The sequence below is a fragment of the Taudactylus pleione genome, unplaced genomic scaffold (assembly GCF_031769625.1).
Source record: "Taudactylus pleione unplaced genomic scaffold, aTauple2 ptg000615l, whole genome shotgun sequence".
NCBI classification, from domain to species: Eukaryota; Metazoa; Chordata; class Amphibia; order Anura; family Myobatrachidae; genus Taudactylus; species Taudactylus pleione.
Genome location: NW_028285017.1, coordinates 6,946,165 through 6,966,587, shown reverse-complemented (window position 1 = coordinate 6,966,587; position 20,423 = coordinate 6,946,165). Strand labels below are relative to the sequence as shown.

The window sequence follows — 20,423 nt, the reverse complement described above, 5'->3', positions numbered from 1 at the left end:
TGCAACAAAGTATTAAAAAGTGAATGTTAGATTTAGGATTGTTTAGTTTGTCCCATTACTTTTGGCCCCTTAAAAAGTGGGAGGCACATATAAAAACCGTTGTAATTCCTGTGAATGTGAATAGAGGCCAAAATCTGAAAATTCTGTCAATGTCCCAATATTTATGGACCTGACTATGGATTTGTCTGGATATCCAACTATTCAGCAACATATTCCAATACAAAGCGCTTTTAAACAAACGTTCAATAGAGGTAGACAAGCTGTGGCTCTTTAGGGGGTTTATTTACTAAAGGCCGATTTTAAATCAATTTTGCTAGATTTAAAATCAATGAAAATCTAACATCGATGTTGTGTTTCTGGGACTAAATCACATTTACCAATACTAAAACCAAATCAAAAATGGTCTTAATAAATGTGTGATTTAACCCCAGAAAAACATTGACGTTGATCAACTGTCACAGACTTAAAAAAATAAAGACCTTTAATTGATATACCCCTATGTGTGGTTGTACTATAAAACCCAGCAGATCTTACAGCCTCTGGCATGTTGTTTATTGCAACAAGAGCAATAGGATGTCTACCTCTGCTCTAGACCGTACCTATAAAATAGTCTACAGAAATAGCACCACAGAGAACAAGCTGCAGAGACTACAACCAATGTTTCCAAGCACTAAATAGTCCTGTGATTCGGGTGACAACCATTTGCAGCCTGTAGAACTGGGCTAGACCATAGAGGTGCTGGCAAAAAACTAGCAAGGATTTCCCTCCAATTATTACCAAAAGGTGCCAATTCAATGCAATGTTCAGCCTATTGCAGGAGGCTCAACACTGCTAGTATTTCTGCGCACCACTATAGGGTACGAGGGACAACGAGCAATGATGCTGGATACTACACATCGCAGAAGCGCTGTTAACCGAATCGCCCATAACTGTGCACAACCTCACGCCTAAGCCTAACTAAATCTGTGTGAGCTATACATATCTGAGCATGTACGTATTCCCACCCAAACTATGCCCCAAGTATTCTAAAATAAAAACCATTAAACCCAGATCCCATGTGGTATAGTATAACCCAAGGTGTATCATATTCACAGTTCACTACAGAAGAGGTACAGCAGAGGTATTCAACATGCAGCACTCCAGCTGCTGTGGAACTATACATCCCAGCATGCCCTGGCACAGAATATTAAGTCATGCTAAAACTATGGCAGAGTATGCAGGGATGTGTAGTACCACTACAGCTGGAGGGGCAGCTTGTTGAATACACACTGTACAGATGACCAGAAAGCAAACTTACTCCAAGAGCAATCGCCCCTAATAAAAATGTTGAGAGGTTTTATTGTAGGTTTTAAAAAAACAAAAAAAAACACACACTTTGGCTATATAAGCATTACACACTATGTAAAAACACAGCAGGGGCATGTCAAGAGAGGAGGGGGCCCGTGTGCAGTCTCCATCCCAGGCACCCTCCTTTCAGACCGGCAGCGCACTGGGTACAGCGCCACACTGATATACTCTCTGCACTAGAGTGTGCCCAATGTCTACAGAGCATGCGGCCACCGGGAAAATGGCTGCAGCAGCCATTTTCCCTGCTTCCCATACTGTGAATTTGCAAAATGCAGGGAAAATGGCGCGGCGGGCATTTTCAAGGAGTTTACAGCGCTGACATGGGATTCGGGAGTGGTAAGTATAATATTGGTGCAGGGTGTGTGGTTTGGGCCCCCCCTGGACCGCACACCCTGCACCCATTATAAATACGCCCCTGACACAGTATCCCTCAACCTGAGACATCATGATAGCTGCCAATGAGCAAGAGAGACTGGTATAATGAAGAGTGTGGTAGCCATGATATAAAGTTAATTACTTCAAAAACCACATTTAATTTTGCAGGGCTGTGCATTATAGAAGTCTATATTAGAACCTAGCTGTGCTGCATAAGTGTGACACTATACTGTGACCAAATAGGGAGCAGTTATCTTATAAAACTTTCAAACCAAAGACAAATGAGATCTTCCTAAGACGTGCATTTTAAATTAAATCAAAAAGATGGGGTATCTGTTACACTGGGCAATGCTTGTATGGTTACACATTATTTGTATTACCCCTAATACAAGATAGATAGATATCTAATATTATATATAATCAGTTTTCAGGCAGCACTCCCATGCAAACTATGCCTGAAGCCGTCCATAGGTGCCTGTGATGCAGAGCCCAAAATACAAATCTTAATGGCGGCAGCACTCAGTATAAAAACAAACAGACTCAGGTCATATTAAAAACACCAACGTAGATTCAATTTGTCACAATGTCAGCATAGTGCTTTCCTAAAGAGTTGGGTAAATGCATTGTGAAATCTGTAACATAGGCAATTTTTCCTTTCAGCTACAGAGGTGAGCAGGAAAATTCATGATCCTGGGCCACAGCAATATATGGTGTTGTGTGCAAGCGAACATCTTGGCGTCACATGACAAAGCATTGAGTCACCTCCTAATTGTGTACCAGCAGCATGCCTGTGACAGACGCTCCAATGCACTGCATGTGAAAGACATAAGCAACATTTTTTGCAGTCAGTGTGTATATGAACATATGTAAGATAGCGTGCACACAAGAGGAAAGGTCAGGGAACTATGGAGGCATATCCATATCATGTTGGGGGCGTGAACCAGAACGTCCACATCATATGGCTACCCACAGTTTGTTTTTTCCCTAAAAACACCCTTTCAATGCTAGGCAGCAAGTAAGATGCAACAATTAGTGGGTCACATTGCAGGACTGACCTGCCTAAAGGCACATATCCACTACCCAATTAAACAGAGCGATTAAACGATAATAAGTTATCGTTTAACTAGCGATTGATCAGGCACAAAATCGGGCATGCAAATGTCGGAAAGGACCAGCAATGCGCGCTCCCGATGGTAGCTTCCGATATCAATCATCGCCCCTATATGCTGGGCAATCTGCCGATAACGACAGATTGGCCATGTTCGGGGATGACTGAGTGTGCCTACTTTGAACGACTGATCGAGCAGTGTAGGCACTGCTGGGGATGGGGAACGACAGTACGATCAAGATGTCATAATCATACTGTCGAGTACCCATCTGCTAGTGGATGTGTTGGCAAGTGTACAGTCATCTATACAGAGAGAAGAAAAAAAATAGCTATATAGAACAGACCTTTGATAAAAGGCAATTGGGTGCTGCAAGATTGAAATCTAATTTTTTTTTTTATACAAAACAATATTAAAAAGCTTCTCTGGATTGCGGCACTATTTGTGATAGCTTAAGCCAAAGTAGACTACACCAACAAACAAAAATATGAAAGTAAAATATTTCAAGTATGATGTCTACTGTCAGCCACATTAACATTTCAAGTAGGCAAAAACTGCATTTTACTCTACAAACAGAAAGCTTCAAGCTGTGTGCTAACAGTTGCCAAACACTGTCCTTTTTAAAGATTTCCACATTCAAAAAAAACTCTGGGACAACACAATGGGGGCGATTCAATTCAGTGCGATGTTGAATAGCCGTGGGGAGGGAGCTCCCGAAGCTATTCAATACACTGCGCTGTTTGGGCGGGCTAAGGATTTCTTCTTGCAGCCCCCTGGGGATGCAAGGAGAAATCCGGCCAAGTGCCAGACGTGCAGCTTTTTTTCTGCATAGTGCGGGGCTATCAGCCGCGTGCCCAGCACTTTGGTCAGAGAATGCAGGTTACCGCACCTTAACACTGGGTGGAATGCACGCGATATATTATATATATCATATAGAAGCGCCGATGGCCCGGATTATTAGAAATAATGTGTGTATGAAAGCCCCGGGATACCCTTGTACCCCTCCTGATATATGTAAGTGAAGTAGACCTTTGGATGTAGGTTAATTGGAACAGGAAGCAATGACCAATGGGAAAAGAGATCAGGGTATAAATAGGAGAGGCGGCCACCAGAGGTATACACCTTCATAAAGGCTCATATAGAGCCGAAATATGTTGGTGAGCGAAGGAGGGCAGTAATCCAGGTGAAGTAAGCTGATGACTAAGGTGGATATACAGAACCTGAAGTATTTCCAGTGCCTAAACCCGGGAGGTTGTTGGTAAAGCTTTTTATATGCTTGTTAGGGTGTGTTATGTGAGCACACCATTCATTCTGGTATGCTGCTCTGCTTGTTAGTGGTGGCTATTTTACCAATGTTTTAAATCACTTGTATTAATAAACAATACTGCACTATATATACACCCTTTTTCTTTTATTTATATATTCGTACGGAGAGGAGAAGGTGGATTATTTTTAATTCCCAGAGAATACACCAAGCAAAATTAGGAAGGATAGAAGTGGAGAAAAATAAGAAATTTCTCCCCGATTGCAAAAGAAAGAAGATTGAGCACTTTATTTGGGAATCTTATTACCCCGGAGGGTGGACACAATTGCAAGTACTTTTTATTTATAAGAGCTTGCCTTAGAATTTAAAAAACAAAACAAACAAACACATAGAAGAACATTCACGCTCCTTTCATTGTGTACTACAGCAGCATTAAGTGGTGTGTTGTGTTTACAATTTACTATGACCACCATTCTCTTTCACTTCTCCCTAGCAGCATGCCATCAGGGCCTTGGGGTGGCACCTTTGCTGCCCCAGGGGACCTGCATCTGGATAGCAGTGTGTCGTTCAGTTCAGTAGCGCTGCTGCAGTGCTGCTTAGTGTCCAGAGGATGCTCGGCACATGTCCAGGAAGCTCTACATTTTCTCCTGATGGTGTCGCCACCCCCTCACGTGACGACATGTTCAGGAACAGTACAGAGCACTGGTGAGCTCTGCATGAGGGCGTCTCCGTGGGCGCGATCAATTGTTTTTTAAGTCATGTACTTAATAGGCACCCAATGTTACAATTTGTTGCACTTGTAGAGCCCAAATCTACCGCGTTTAGTCACATAAAACAGCTAAACCCGTCTAAAGTACATGTTAGGGTGTCCAAACTCCCGTTTGGGCCCCCAAACCACTGCTTTTCACACACTAATACTCACCTGCTCAGGAAGGGACGAGCAGAAATGCCGGCGCCTGAATGGAACAATTGAACTACTCTGTCGAGTGCACGACACGGAGCCACCGGCGAAAAGATTTGAATCACGAAGCCCATACATCGCCAACTCCTGCATCACTCCCATAGAGGTGTACATATAAACTGGTCATATAGAGGGTACCACATGATAAATATGTGTGCAATGGCATATAGTGCCTGCTAATAGGGGTACCCCTAGAAGTAGGCAGAGTGTGCGACACCTTCACAAACTTGAGGTGCAGAAATGTGCAATGAAGATTAGTCACACAAGTAGCACCAGCAATGTCACAGCAGCTCCGGTGACTGCATGCTCTATTTGACCTTTAATACTATTGCTGACAGCCTCTCAAATGCAGTAGATGCTATTGCAGTGTTTGCTGGAGTGGGAAACCATTTTCACTTTTAAAACACAGCTGAAATGGAATGTCAGAGTACCTTGGAAAAATGTATTTTACTTAAATTGTTCACACAAAAAAAAAAATTCTACATTTTGGCGATTTAGTTGAAGATTGAACTTACATTTACAAATAGCTTTTACAGTATTTACTAAACCAATTCTAAATTTCTAAACTTTAAAACCATGTTGATCAGCTCAGCAAAGTAAATGCAGACACATGAAACACTTGTACAATACAATTAGTCCAAATGTATGCAAACAGTTTAACAGCAGCACAGCCATGAAGTGCGTGGAATGTGTCTGGATTTACATGGCTGGCATAGCAACATCTCTAAACGCAACTCGCCTATAACCAAACCTTTGTATAGCAAAAAACAACAATGACACCTGTTATAAACACTGACTAAGCTAAATATTTGCCTTGTGAGCTAAATTAACAGTTGGTAATATTCAGAGACCACATAGATGGATGCACTTACCACTGTCATTAGAACACAATCTTTATTTCATGCATTTAAAATCAAATGTGATTTTTTTTCAATCCTGTTAATGGCAACACACCCTACATAGGTGTCCATACCCAAATACTCTAACTCACTCAGGTCATTGTGAAAGATGTTCCCTGGCAAAAGTTCACACAACTACATTAAAAACAGCAAGACTCAAGACACACCTTTTATTATATAACTAAACAAAAGGGTAAAGTCTCTATAACATAATCTGTTTGAGATTTCTAAAGACAGGTGTGGTGAGATGCCCTTACATTTCTAATTCTGCATGAGTGACCTAGTTTGTGGAAGTGCAAAGCTGGGCCTAGCAAAATAATGACAGAAAAAAAAAAAAAAGTGTAGGTGTATATGTTATACATCCAACATGAAAATGTTGTTTACCCTGTGTAACTTCCATTGTTTCCGCAGATAAATAGATTTTATTTTATTTAAAAAAATAAATAAAAAAAAAAAAAAACACAACCACCGTGCGAGCATCCTTTAAGAAATAAAGCAAATTTAATAAGCACAATATGCAATCATAAAAAGGTGGCCGAAAGACATGCATTAGAATCTGTCATATACATAAAATGTGTTGTCATTTAATTATAAGGTGTATCTATTCCACCAGAGGAACACAGTTCCACAAAAGGTTAAATCAATGAATACTGTTGAAATCCAGTGAAACGTCCAGCAAAAAAAAAAAAAAAAATCCTTTGGACATTTCATTGGATACCTTCTTTGGAATAACTTCTACCACAGGTTCTCAAACTCGGTCCTCAGGACCCCAAACAGTAATGAGTACACCTGTGCACCTGCTGGGTGACCTGGAAAACATGACCTGTGTGGGGTCCGGGGGACAGAGTTTGAGAACCTCCGACTTATACCACAATAAGAACCGGATCATTTAAAGCAAAGCCACTCTGGAATAGATTGTCTGTGGGAGCTTTACTACAGCCAAGAGACTGCACAAGCTGCTGGTTATTATTAACCCTGCTGCTTCTCCCCTAATAACAGAGTGGTACCGGTAACACTGTCATATGGCACTTTTACACAACCAATATACAGCGATTTAACCTTTTGTGGGACTGCTTTTTCCTCTGGTGGAATAGATACACCTTATATACACATGAATGATAGGGGTCATTAATTACATGACCGATTTTAACGTATATATGTCTGTCTTTCTGACCCCTTTTATGATTACATATTGATATTGAGCTTAAATTTATTTATTTATTTTCCTTAAAAAGGATACTCACACGGTTCTCTATTTTTTATAAAAATATTTTATTTTCTTTACGTGGATCCAATGGGCATTACCCTGGGTAACAACATTTTCATGTTCGATATATAACATATGCGCTGTTTTACCTACACTTTGTGATGGTATCTTTCCGAGGTGACTACTTCGATTATAAGGCAGCATCTACTAAAAGCCATTTATTTATGGTTTATTTTTGTGGTTTCCATTTGAAGTGACTCTGGAAAGCACCTCCTACTTTGAACTTATGTACTTTATATGATTTGTCCCCTAGCAAAATAATCCTTGTACTGTCAGAAGGTCTTTCAAATGAAAAAGTCCTCAACATCATAAATATGTACCTCAATGCTGGTACTGACATTTTAAAGTTGGTTGGGAACAGCTATATGAACCACAGATGCAGCTGTTCATCAGAAGTGAAACCACAAAGCTGTTGTTATTGTGGGTCTGAAACTGTTCCTCCCATATATTGCATATCTTTATATGGCAATATACTGCGATCAGTTTACATTGTATTTAGCATTTTTTTTATTTGTTGAAGTCTCATTAGGAGAAGATTTATACAGGCTGAGTCTCCCATATCCATATACGGAATATTTTTAGCATGACTGAGATAGTGAACACTGATTTTTGATGGTTCAATGTACACAAACTTTGTTTAAGGCACAAAATTATTAAAAATAGAGTATAAAATGACCTATAGGCTGTATGTATAAGACACATTAATTTCATGTATGTACACAAACTTTGTTTGAGCCACAAAATTATTGAAAATATTGTATAAAATTACCTTCAGGCTGTGTATATAAGGTGTATATGAATCATAAATGCATTCTGTGTTTAGATTTGGGCCCTATTCCTAAGACATTTCATTATGGTATACATATATTCCAAATTACGGAATATTGCGGTATCCAAAATACTCCTGGTCCCAAGCATTATTAATAATAATGTTTTCTATATAGTATGGTAACAAAAGTTTTTTTGAAAAATGGGTCTGCATTCTAAGTATCTATATGTTTATATATTTGTATTTACCTATGTATGGTTCAAATGTAACTTTGGTGAAAATTAGTAATAATTTTATCTGTGGTATTTTCTTAATTGAAATCAGGTGCCACTTAATAACCCTATTTAAGGGTATAAAAGCACCATGCCTGATATATATTTCTTACCTTTGATAAAGCTGCGCCTAGACGCAGGGAAACGCGTCAGGACTTTTCTTGGACATCACCCTAATTCATAGATCTTTGTCGGGACATCGTTTGTACCATCACCTCATTCCAGCAACTCTTGGAGCTAAGGACTTAGCGATTTGGGAGACTACATTCCTATTACAAGCAGACCCTGCTGCTTATCCATTACACTAGTCCTTGAAGCCGAGGACTAAGTGATATGTCTAACATCTGTGCTGCATCCAGGAATCTGCTGCCCAGCTACCGCATGAATTGAGGACCCACTATTGGAACTACCATACATAAGGGACACTCCTCTAGCGGCACTAGGCACTTTACCAAGCAGCAATTATATCATACAGGAGACCGCATCATCTGAGGACCCACCAATTGGATTACAACATCTTAAGGGACATTCCTCTAGCAGCAGCCAGTGATAACATCTAAAGAACAGTCCCCAATTGAGGCAACATCGATGGTACCTATTAAAATCTTATATCAAAGTTTCATTATAGACTTGAGATTATGGGTGAGAATTCATGATTTTAATGTTATGTGCTGACTGGTTATATCCTATTGTGGAATCAGCAACATTTTTATAATAAATAGTTTTATATATTCATTACCACAGTTTATATGTCATTTATAATACCTATATATCACCAGCGCTACTTGTTCTATTGCATGTGATTTTGTATCTTTAGGGAGTGACTCCCCCATTTTTTTAGTAGCTGCTAGGAAAGCAACACATTTCAGCACCTGTTTATACCCACTCAGGTATTCTTTTAACTTAAGGTGCATACACACGTAACGATTTTGTAACCAACGATTATCTGTCAGATTTTCCCTTGAAAAAGTGAACGATTTTTTTTAAGTGTGACGAACGATTTTTACAATGATGGACAAAATGTTCCTTCCCTTAATGAAAATAGTTATGTTGGACAGTCTGAAATGGACGATGAACTACAAACGGGAGCGCGCTTGAACGATCATAGTTATAACTCAGAAACTGAACGATTTTTTGAACGATTACGTAGTCGTTAACGACAAATCGTTCAAAAAATGGTTACGAATGTATGCACCTTTAGAATTTGTTTTAGTGTATAGCTGGTTCAATTATTATTTAAATTATATGAAAGCATTTTAATACTTTAATAAAACTTTATTGTAAGGCTGTGTTGTGCCCTTACATCATACAGTGTGGTTAGAATGCAAACTTGTGGAAAAAATAGAGGGGCTGGGCTGCACATCCCAACTTAAAGATAGTAAGAGGTGCTACCTTGCTGAGACCTGTAGTTCTACAGCAGAAAGGAAGGAAATGCAGATGCACACTCTTAGCACTAAGAATACTGAACAAAATAAATAAACTTTCAATTAACATTAACCTTAACAGAAAACCATGTTAATTGATGATTTATAATAAAATAGTGTATATATATTTATTTTTTTAATTGATAGTTTATTATAAATTTTGTTAATCAGTATTCTTAGTGCTAAGAGTGTGCATCTGCATTTCCTCCCTTTCAGAATGCAAACTTCCTCAGATTCTTGGTGTGGTTCCTGGTCCACAATAGTACAGTGTATTGCGATGGTGCCATTTTCAATTAGTGCAGGTACAATATGGAAGACTTCCTCTAAAGTGTGATTCAGAGGGATACAAATAATGTAGGCCATACATTTACGGCCCAATTCCCCGATCTGCCAAACAGATCATTGGCGTTGAAAAGCGCCGACCCATGGACACAGATGATCCGCGATCAGTCGGCAGATCCTGGAAAAAAAAACGCATGTTAAAAAAATCACTGACTCGGTCAGAGCAAGGGAATCGAGAATGTCCAACATGTTGGATTTCCCCGACCCAGCAGCTGGCAGAACAGGGAATTGGGGCAATCCATTGTATATGTATGGGCCCCATTACCCATTTGAAATATAAGCAACCAATCCTACTTAGTGCTATATCATCCTTATTGACCAATTTAGTTGTTGCCTATCTTAGCGCCTATAATGTGGTTTGGGAGAACCACTTATGGTCCTATCTGAAACTAGCATAACAAAAAGGAAGGAGCACAGCTCAGCAAACAAACAGTGCTCTATTTTTTAATTGTAATATTTAGTTTACATTAAATGCATACACCTACCAATAGTGTCAGTGAAAGCAGGTACACAATTTGGTATAATATCCTGAACACTAAAGCTGGCCACATACACATTAGTTTTTTGCTTTTAAAATCACACGAATACCCCTTTCAGACTGATAGCTCAGGAAATACACAGGTTGTTATTTCCCAGGCTTCAGTCCCTGACCCTAGTACTGAGCAGGGTGGTGCACCACCGGGACTTTCACCCAGGTAGTTTGCATTCACACATAGCAAAAACCCGGGACAATGTGCGTTTAGGTGTGAAAGCTGAAATGGGGTATAACATATACAATCTAACATCTCATTAATGAGACTTTCAAAATGAGACTTTATAGAAATAATTTCTGATTAGCAAATGTGCAAATGAAGAAAGGGGAGGGAGGCAATGTGCAAAATGTGTTCCCCTTTTTACTGAGCATTTCCTGCCCAGAAGTGCCTAAAATCTCTTATATAAACTGTTAATCACTCATCATTTCATTGAACTCCATGGAGGAGATTAAATACCAGAAGGTTATGTGAGGAGATTACATTACAGCACTATGTGAATGAAGATTTCATATAAAAACAAAACATTTGTTACTAAAGAGGTGTCCTTATTCATCTTTGCTGCAGTCACGCTAAAAAGCCCCTCTCAGCGTAACAGGTCCCGTGAGACACTGGCACCGGGCGACTTTTTTCACCGAAAATGCATTTAAATCTCAAAGTGATGCAACTAGGATGCACCAGGAGACTGCCAACTCATTTGATATGTGACACTTGTCTATCTGTGTGAGATGGACTCTGATTCTGTATACAAAGTGCTACAATGTCGTGGCCGCAGCTTTTATCATTCCAAGTTCCGTTGAGGAGGAGCATAATTTTGCCATGTTGACACTTAATCTCTCCTCTTATGCTGGGTACACACTGACAAATATATTAGCCGATCAATTGATCGGTCAATATATCATGTCCCCGTCGGCCAGTGTGTACAGATGATATGTCTGTGAACGTCGTCGTTCACAGACATATCTCATTAGCTGTGCTGCACAGCCAATGAACAGATATACAGTCAGGTGCATAAATATTGGGACATTGACAGAATTTTCATATTTTGGCCTCTATTCACCACCACAATGGCTTTGAAATGGAACAAACAAGATGTGCTTTAACTGCAGACTTTCAGATTTAATTTGAGGGTAATTACATCTAAATCAGGTGAACGGTGTAGGAATTACAACGGTTTCTATATGTGCCTCCCACTTTTTAAGGGCCCAAAAGTAATGGGACCATCACCTCAAAAGCTATTTCATGGACAGGTGTGGGCTATTCACTCGTTATTTAATTATCAATTAAGCAGGTAAAAGGTCTGGAGTTGATTCTAGGTGTGACATTTGCATTTGGAATCAGTTGCTGTCGACTCTCAATATGAGATCCAAAGAGCTGTAACTATCAGTGAAGCAAGCCATCATTAGGCTGAAAAATCAAAACAAACCCATCAGAGAGATGGCAAAAACATTAGGTGTGGCCAAATCAACTGTTTGGAACATTCTTAAAAAGAACGCACCGGAGAGCTCAGCAACACCAAAAGACCCGGAAGACCACGGAAAACAATTGTGGTGGATGACAGAAGAATTATTTCCCTGGTGAAGAAAAACCCCTTCACAACAGTTGGCCAAATCAATAACACTCTCCAGGAGATAGGTGTATGTGTCAAAGTCAACAAGCAAGAGAAGACTTCACAAGAGTGAATATAGAGGGTTCACCACAAGATGTAAAACCATTGGTGAGCCTCAAAAACAGGAAGACCAGATTAGAGTTTGCCAAACAACATCTAAAAAAGCCATTACAGTTCTGGAATAACATCCTATGGACAGATGAGACAAAGATCAACTTGTACCAGAGTGATGGGAAGAGAAGAGTATGGAGAAGGAAAGGAACTGCTCATGATCCAAAACATACCACCTCATCAGTGAAGCATGGTGGTGGTAGTGTCATGGCATGGGCATGTATGGCTGCCAATGGAACTGGTTCCCTTGTATTTATTGATGATGTGACTGCTGACAAAAGCAGCAGAATGAATTCTGAAGTGTTTCAGGCAATATGATATGCTCATAGTCAGTCAAATGCTTCAAAACTCATTGGACAGCGCTTCACAGCGCAGATGGACAATGACCCGAAGCATACTGCAAAAGCAACCAAATAATTTTTTAAGGCTAAAAAGTGGAATGTTATGCAATGGCAAAGGCAATTCCCTGACCCGAATCCGATTTGAGCATTAATTTCACTTGATGAAGACAAAACTGAAGGGAAAATGCCCCAAGAACAAGCAGGAACTGAAGACATTTGCAGTAGAGGCCTGGCAGAGCATCACCAGGGATGAAACCCAGCGTCTGGTGATGTCTATGCGTTCCAGACTTCAGGCTGTAATTGCCTGCAAAGGATTTGCAACAAAGTATTAAAAAGTGAAGTTAGATTTAGGATTGTTTAGTTTGTCCCATTACTTTTGGCCCCTTTAAAAGTGGGAGGCACATATAGAAACCATTGTAATTCCTACACCGTTCACCTGATTTGGATGTAATTACTTGCTGCTGTGTGCTGGGCTGCACTGGGAGACTGTCCGAGGCTACTAATGCAGCAGCCAGAGCAGTCTCCTATACCAAAGGGGGGGGAGCGATAACACTGATCGCGCCCCTCATTAGCGGTGTGCCGGGCCGATATATCTGAAGATCACTCGATCTGCAGATATATCTGTCAGGTGTGTACCTACCTTTAGACAACAGTGTGTTCTTCCCATCTTTAATAAATGCAGATATATCAGGGTTGCACTGTAATGTAAACCAGAGGGCAGCCCTCACAAACACAATCATCTAAACACACCACATTTAGGGCATGTATTCCAGGGTGTGGCATAATAAACGCGATTATGCATTGACTTGTCATCCAACACGAACCTCCGGCTGTCGATATCATGGTGTCAATATCATGCAGAAGGGTAAGGGGGTTGCTATACAAACTTAGAATAGTTTTGCAAGTCAGCTTTACACATCAGGCAGTTACCAGGCTGATGGTTTTAAAATAAAATAAAAACAAAAATTATGAAATCTGCCAACATGGCCTTAAAAACGCAAGTCATTTACTGCCTGGAACTGACATTCACAGAATTGTGGCAATAAGTGCAAGCAACAAACATTTCTTATTAACAAAAACTTGTTCAGGCATTCACTGAAAGGCCAGACATGGGTCACTCTTTATAGCATTAAATGATTTTCAGGATTAGCACCACTTTAGAAGAATGTTGGTGATCAGCTTATAATTGCTATGGCATCATATAAACCATAAACAGAATACAGTTTTACAGAGCTTCCAAAATGTACCCAGCAAAGTTACCTGAACACACCTTTTATACAAGCTTATATGTCATTTTCTCTCTGCTGGTCACTGACAAAACATATTCAGGAAAATGCTATTTCTATTCTACCCACGTATATATAGTAGGTTGTTACAGCCTGCAAGAAAGTGCAACACTGCTACTGATTTCTATAGAAATCATGAACCAAAAACATTAAACACAAAACAACTCTATAGCAGAGATTAAAAATGTGTAAGTTTGCTCCAGCATGGTTTTGGCAATTCTATGAGGCATCACTGACACTTGCTGTAGGCCACATTGCTTATTTTAGCTCGCACTCCAATAGGGGTGCACAGTAAAATGTTTAATGTGGTTGTGATGCAGAGGTTACGTGTATTCCCACTCCGTTCCAATGGTACAAAGCAAATCATTTAAATTGTCCCTTATAAAAAAAGTCTTCCATTTTGAACCAGGAATTTGGTTGGTCTAGTACAGTGGTTCTCAAACTCTGTCCTCAGAACCCCAAACCGTTCACATATTCCAGGTCACCAAGCAGGTGCAGTCATCACTCACTGACGCATTTTAAAAGATCCACAGGTGGAGTTAATTATTTTAACTTTTTGATTCTGTGAGGAGATTTGGAAAACATGCATGGTTTGGGGTCCTGAGGGCAGAGTTTGAGAACCTGTGGTCTAGTAAAACCTAAGAACCCACAGATGTGTACACATACATCTAGCCTCCTTGCGTGTTAAACAGCCCCTCTAGTTGTGCCATTTCGTGGCGCAACTCAGTTACACCAAGCATCTATTTGTGCGACTTTTTTTTAAAATGCATCTTATTCGCAAAGCGATGAGATAAGGACACTTCTGCTGATTAAAAATTCTAGGCAGAATGCCTATATTCTGTGTGCAACTGTGGGTGTACCTGCATGCAAAAGGTCACACTACAGTGTCACAGTTACTGACACTAACCTAGCATTTCACATGCAGATACACCCACAGTTGCACACAGAATATAGGCATTCCGCATATCCTTTTAATCAGCAGAAGTTGCTCAGTTTGCAAATAAGACACATTTGAAGGTAAAAAGTTGCACAAAAATGATGCTCGGCCCTAACGGTCGCACGCCACTCACGTGTTGTGTTGACATACATTTATCCTCTGTGCGCTACAAGTTGCGTTGCACATCTGTAAGTAGTTCAGCATGTGTTGTTCTAGTTCTGAGGTCCAGATTGTTCAGGGAGAATGCACAATATAATCTAACATCTCAAAAATATTTTTGTAACGTAGCATTACAGACAACCTGAAATTCTCCAATGCATTTGAAGAAATAATACAAGTCTTACCTGTAGTACCGAGACTGTAAGTAGGTTGAGCACACAGCTTTTGAAACATGACTGGCAGAGCCAAAGTCTATCACCTTCACTCTATAAGGCTGGCGTACTGGATCAACCAGCATGATGTTCTCTGGTTTTAGATCAGCATGAATCAGTCCTAAGCTTTTCAACTTCATTAGGGCAGTGGCAACTTGCTGTAAAATGGGTCGAATATACTTCAAAGGAAGAGGGCTGAACTTGTTTTGCTTTAGGAAGTCATACAGGTTCTGCTCCAACATTTCAAAAACAAGGCAAGTGTGATTCTTGTGCTGGAAGCACTCATATGACCGCACAAAGTTGTACTCATCTGCATTTTCACTGCTTAAGCGCGAGAGGATGCTTACTTCTATCTGACCTTGCCTGGCATAGGATGGATGATTCTTTAGGATCTTAATGGCCACAATTTCTTTTGTGCTACGCTTCCAACATTTGGCCACTTGACCAAATGTCCCCCGGCCCAAAAACTCTAAGACCTCGTAGCTGTTGGTCATGGAACAAAGGATTTCATGCTGGACGAGTTGGTAATCACCCTCTCCATTGGAACTGCTGCTTTTAGTGGTTACAGTGGTGGTTGTGGCAGCTGCACCCACCGCGGTTCTGTTTTGCAGCATCAGAGGTGGCCGTTCATCAATAATCTGCACGCTACCGTTGCTGTCCACCTCTTCACTTTTTCTTTTCAGTCCGCATTTTTGGTAAGGTTCCAATAAAGAAACGTTGCTTCTGTGGTTTAAGATCTGGCTGCTCTGAAATGAGGTGGTGGCTCCACTGCCTGTGCTATCTGCGGCAGTTACCACTATGTGCTCTGCTGCAGTGGCTGGGATAAGGAGACTTGGCTCGTATACAGGTAGACTGAAATGAGCTACCTGGTGAGATGAACTTGTATGCCCTTGAGCGACTGAGAGGTTTTTGCTATGTGCGTAATACTTGTTGCTGTTACCCTGTCCCGTAACATCCCAGCCAGAAGGCTCAACTTTGAGTTTTTTTGCACTACAGAAGGCACTGGACGATATTGAAGGAGGGGAGAACACCTGCAGCTGTGATGCCATACCTGAAAACAGAGATAATGTATTAAAAACAGCAAAATATATAATTTTTTCCTTTAAGATTAATGCTAACATCACATACATATCTAGCCGATGATCAACAGCGTTGCTTGATAGATTTAAAATGTCAACTGTAATAAACGCTAAATCAGCCTGATTTACCACTCATCACAGTTGCTTTGATAAGACGACTAAGTAAACCTTAGACGCAAAGGGGTAAATTCAATTACAGGTGATGCTCGGCTGTGCACAGCCAGTTACAGTACCTCTGACATCATACGTTTTCATGCACACCTCTATCGGTTGCAAGGGGCAACTTACAAAGTGGATGGATGTGTTATGCTATTGGGAACAGCACATCGCGTACATATGGGAGAAAAATCAAACCTTGGAGAGAGAGAGAGATAAAGTGGAGACGTTGCCCAAAGCAGCCAATCGGCTTCTGTCATTTCACAGACTATGCTAAAAGGACAGTAGAAGCTGACCGATTGCTTTGGGCAACTTCACTTTATCGCTCTCCAAGGCTTGATACATCTACCCCAGTCTGTTAATGAATCGTTCCCAAAGACCTTCAATACAAAAGGAAAAAAAAAAAAAAAATGCAGTTTCATTAGCGTGATCTTCTCACCAATCATTCACCCTTAAAAACAGTTATATTCCCAGCTTACTGAAACAAATTCAATTTCATTTTCCATTGTTACAGTGAGGCCTGTGTCATGCAGCAATATTTTGACAACATAATAAGGAGTAATGTTATAGGTGGAATTACCTGCCTCGCATAGAAAGCCCTGCTCTCTTGGATCTCATGCACAGAAAAATATCTTAAAACTTCTGCAGTTACAAGACCACTGAACTATGTTCTCTTCTGGCACATACATCTAACTACATCCACCTTTATTTTTTTGGTAAATGGGGAGAGTTCAGATAGAGTTATGCTGCCCATCCACTAGACGACCTCAAAACGACTGCACGATTAAAACGCTGTAATCATGCAGTTGTTTGTCTGCTCGTTGAGTGCAGGCACATCACAGACTGTCGTTCACTGTAGGCACATCAATCATCCCCTAACATGCTGACCCTGACGTTATCATCAGGTTGTCCAGCATGTTTGCCAGATGATAGATGTCTAAACAACCAGCGGGAGCGTGCATCGCTGGTCGTTTTAGACAGATTTGCAAAGATATATAAATCGTTGACAAATCGCTCAATTTTATCTTCTAGTGGATGGGCACCTTAAGTCAAATGATCTGGGACCATGCATCTTCCAAACTTCTAACAGGGCATAAATGTATGTGTCCTTTTACCCTGACATGTGCGAGAATTTTACCCAATAGCTTAATCTTCAGCTCACAAAAAAAGCTGTCGTCTCCAAAAAAGTGCAAGGAAGTAAGAACCACTAGAAATGCTACACACCACAAAATTTGCTATTGTAAAAGTGAAAATCAAATAGGTGCTCATAATGCTCTTTTCAGCCAGCATTGTATATATAAAAAAAAAAAAAAAATTATATATAATATATATATATATATATATATATATTTCTCCCCACACAGTTAAATAGGCCGGGGATAAAGAAACATGTGGGTAGGGGTCCTAGGCAAATCTGATTTTACTGCACTTTCTTCTAAATCACTAGTGGGCCAGTGATGACAACTGTCCTCCAAGGGGTACACGTAGACCTTACACAAAGTAGCTGAATGGACATGTCACAGATCTGTCCAGTAAAGACAGACATTAAAAAGTATCTCTCTATTCATCTGTGCAGAAGCTTTGTCATACAGGGAGAGAGTGTAGACAAAGTGAAGGAGGCTGCATTGATTTACAACTCAGAAGTTTTTCTCTGGAAGTACAGGCATGGGATAGTGAAAGTAGCAGTTACAGAACCAGAAAGTGCTACTGGGGGCTTGGTATCTGCACAACAGACCAATGGGATGCAAAACTAGCACTAGACTGGCGATGTCAAATATTCTCCAACCAGCCATTAAAGACTCAAAGCTTCTGGAGTCTGGCTGTAAAATCAGTTATAAAAAGGTATTTTGTCTAGCGATTACAATCATGCATACGGGATCAGGTCAAAATACAGAGCGTTGGGATGCCAATGCCTAGAAGGCCAGCGCCGGTATCCTGACACCTGTCAGAATACCGGCGCCGGCATCCAGACAGTAAGTATTGGGGCTAGGCACTAGAGGGAGGGTAAGAGCTAGGCACTAAGGGGGGGGGGGGGGGGGGGAGGATGGTTGCAACGGGATTCTGACAGCCAGGATCCCGAGCCCAACCCCATCCATACAACTGGCCATTCTAATACAGGTAACACACAATAATGACCTCATAACAATTAAGGTGAATGTCCTAATTAAAGCTAAAGTTAATTGGGTATTCGAAGATATATATGGTAAATCCTAATTAAAAAATAAATGCGTGGGGGAAATTCACTTGGGATGAATGCACATATATATATATATATATACACACACACACACACACACACACATAAACTCAGCTCTGCAAGTCCCTATGTAATATTTGCATCTCAGCCAGATGGTGACAGCACAGCCAGGCAAGGAATTAACGCCAAGATTGGTGGGTCCAGGCAAAATTTACATTAAAGGTGTATACACATACGATTTTTTTAACGGTTATTGTTAACGATATAGTTTATCGTTCAATCATTGAAAAAATCGTTCACTTTCTAAGTTAAAACGATTAACGATTATCGGGAACGCGCGTTCACGTTTGTAGTTTAGTCAGACAGGGAATATGCAAACGAAAATAGTTTACTACAATCGTTCATTTACAAAATAGTTGTGTGTGTATGCAGCTTTACAGGTATTTCATTGTTTATGAGTAGAAATAAAGTTTACACGTTCTGATAAATCCCCACCCTCTTGATTACAGGAAACATTGAATATGATCAAGACAAAATTCCCCTTCAAAAATCAGGTTAAAATGACCTTTTCAAATTTGCTTTTTTTTCTGTACAGCATTTTAAACTAATTTTTGACAGTGAATTTACATAAAAAAAAGTTTGACCAGGAAAAACAGGAAGAGTAACACTGGTCTGAGGTCTTGCAAGGGCTCTCTGGGATAGACATACCCCATTACATAAAATCTGCTAAAAGATGCCTGGCCACATCCTGCCTATAGGCCCAGCTAGCTGAGAGTCCAGTCTGAAGAAGCACGATCTATAATACCAAGGTAACACTGAAAACTACTTCCAATTGCCATGGTATTAATATGGCACCTTTATATTACCTAGAGCAGAAAAGGAAGCAAAAAGAGTACACTAAAGTCCTAACCAAAACTAGACAAATTGTGAGAGACCGGGACAGAAAGTATAATCTTTGAGAGGCCTAAAAGCAATTATATTTTACTGCCAGAACTGAAGTAACTTCACAGCATTTTAAAACAACCATAACCTTATTTTGTAGGCAGATCTGTCTCAAGTACAAATATGTTGTTATTTTTTTTTTTTAAATAAAAGTCTCCATGCAAGTAAATGATAGGTATTTGCCAACAAAGGGGGGGGAATTCAATGCGATGTTGAATAGCCGCGGGAAGGAACTCCCACAGCTATTCAATTCTCTGTGCTGTTTGGGTGCACTAAGGATTTCTTCTCGCACCCCCATGGGGATGCGAAGAGAAATCCGACCGAAGTGGTCAGAGAATGCCGGTTAGCGCGCCTTAAAACCCTTAAGGCGCGATACAAGGCATTCTGCAACCACACAGCACACTGAATTGAATAGCTCCGGGAGCTCACTCCCGGCGCTATTCAATTTGCGTTGAATTGAAGTCGCCCCCAAAGTACTGCAACAGAGCATTCTTCCCACACTTCTAATAAGCATTTATGAACAAGCACTTCTGTTATTTGTCTGAGACACCAAAAGGATAGTGTAAACTTATTTCCTTTTAGGAGACACTTAAAAACTATAGAGAGCTAATTTCCAATACAGTTAAAGGATCATTTAAAAAATAAATAAAGCAGGAAAAAAAAAAAAAAAAAAAAAGGCCTTCCAAGTATTTTGCAAACGGATAGTTTTTTTTTTTTTATAGTAATATATAGTAGACACAAATCGACATTCAATATGTAGAAGGCAAAACTAAGCTCCCCCCTAAGTACCCGGATAATTACAGTGTCCAATGGAGAAGTGAGCAAAGACAGCAGGTTT

The 20,423-nt window shown here is 40.2% G+C and overlaps 1 protein-coding gene across 8 annotated transcripts in view; it reads right to left on the bottom strand.

Moving 5' to 3' along the window:
- The window catches only part of HIPK1 (homeodomain interacting protein kinase 1), a 105,231-nt gene that overhangs the window by 49,980 nt on the left and 34,828 nt on the right, over positions 1-20,423 (bottom strand). For all 8 annotated transcript variants that reach the window (XM_088454446.1, XM_088454447.1, XM_088454445.1 and 5 more), the window contains exon 2: positions 15,185-16,262. In XM_088454446.1, the coding sequence (XP_088310572.1) occupies positions 15,185-16,260 (1,076 nt within the window). In that variant the 5' untranslated portion in view covers positions 16,261-16,262. The remainder of the gene's footprint in view (positions 1-15,184; positions 16,263-20,423) is intronic.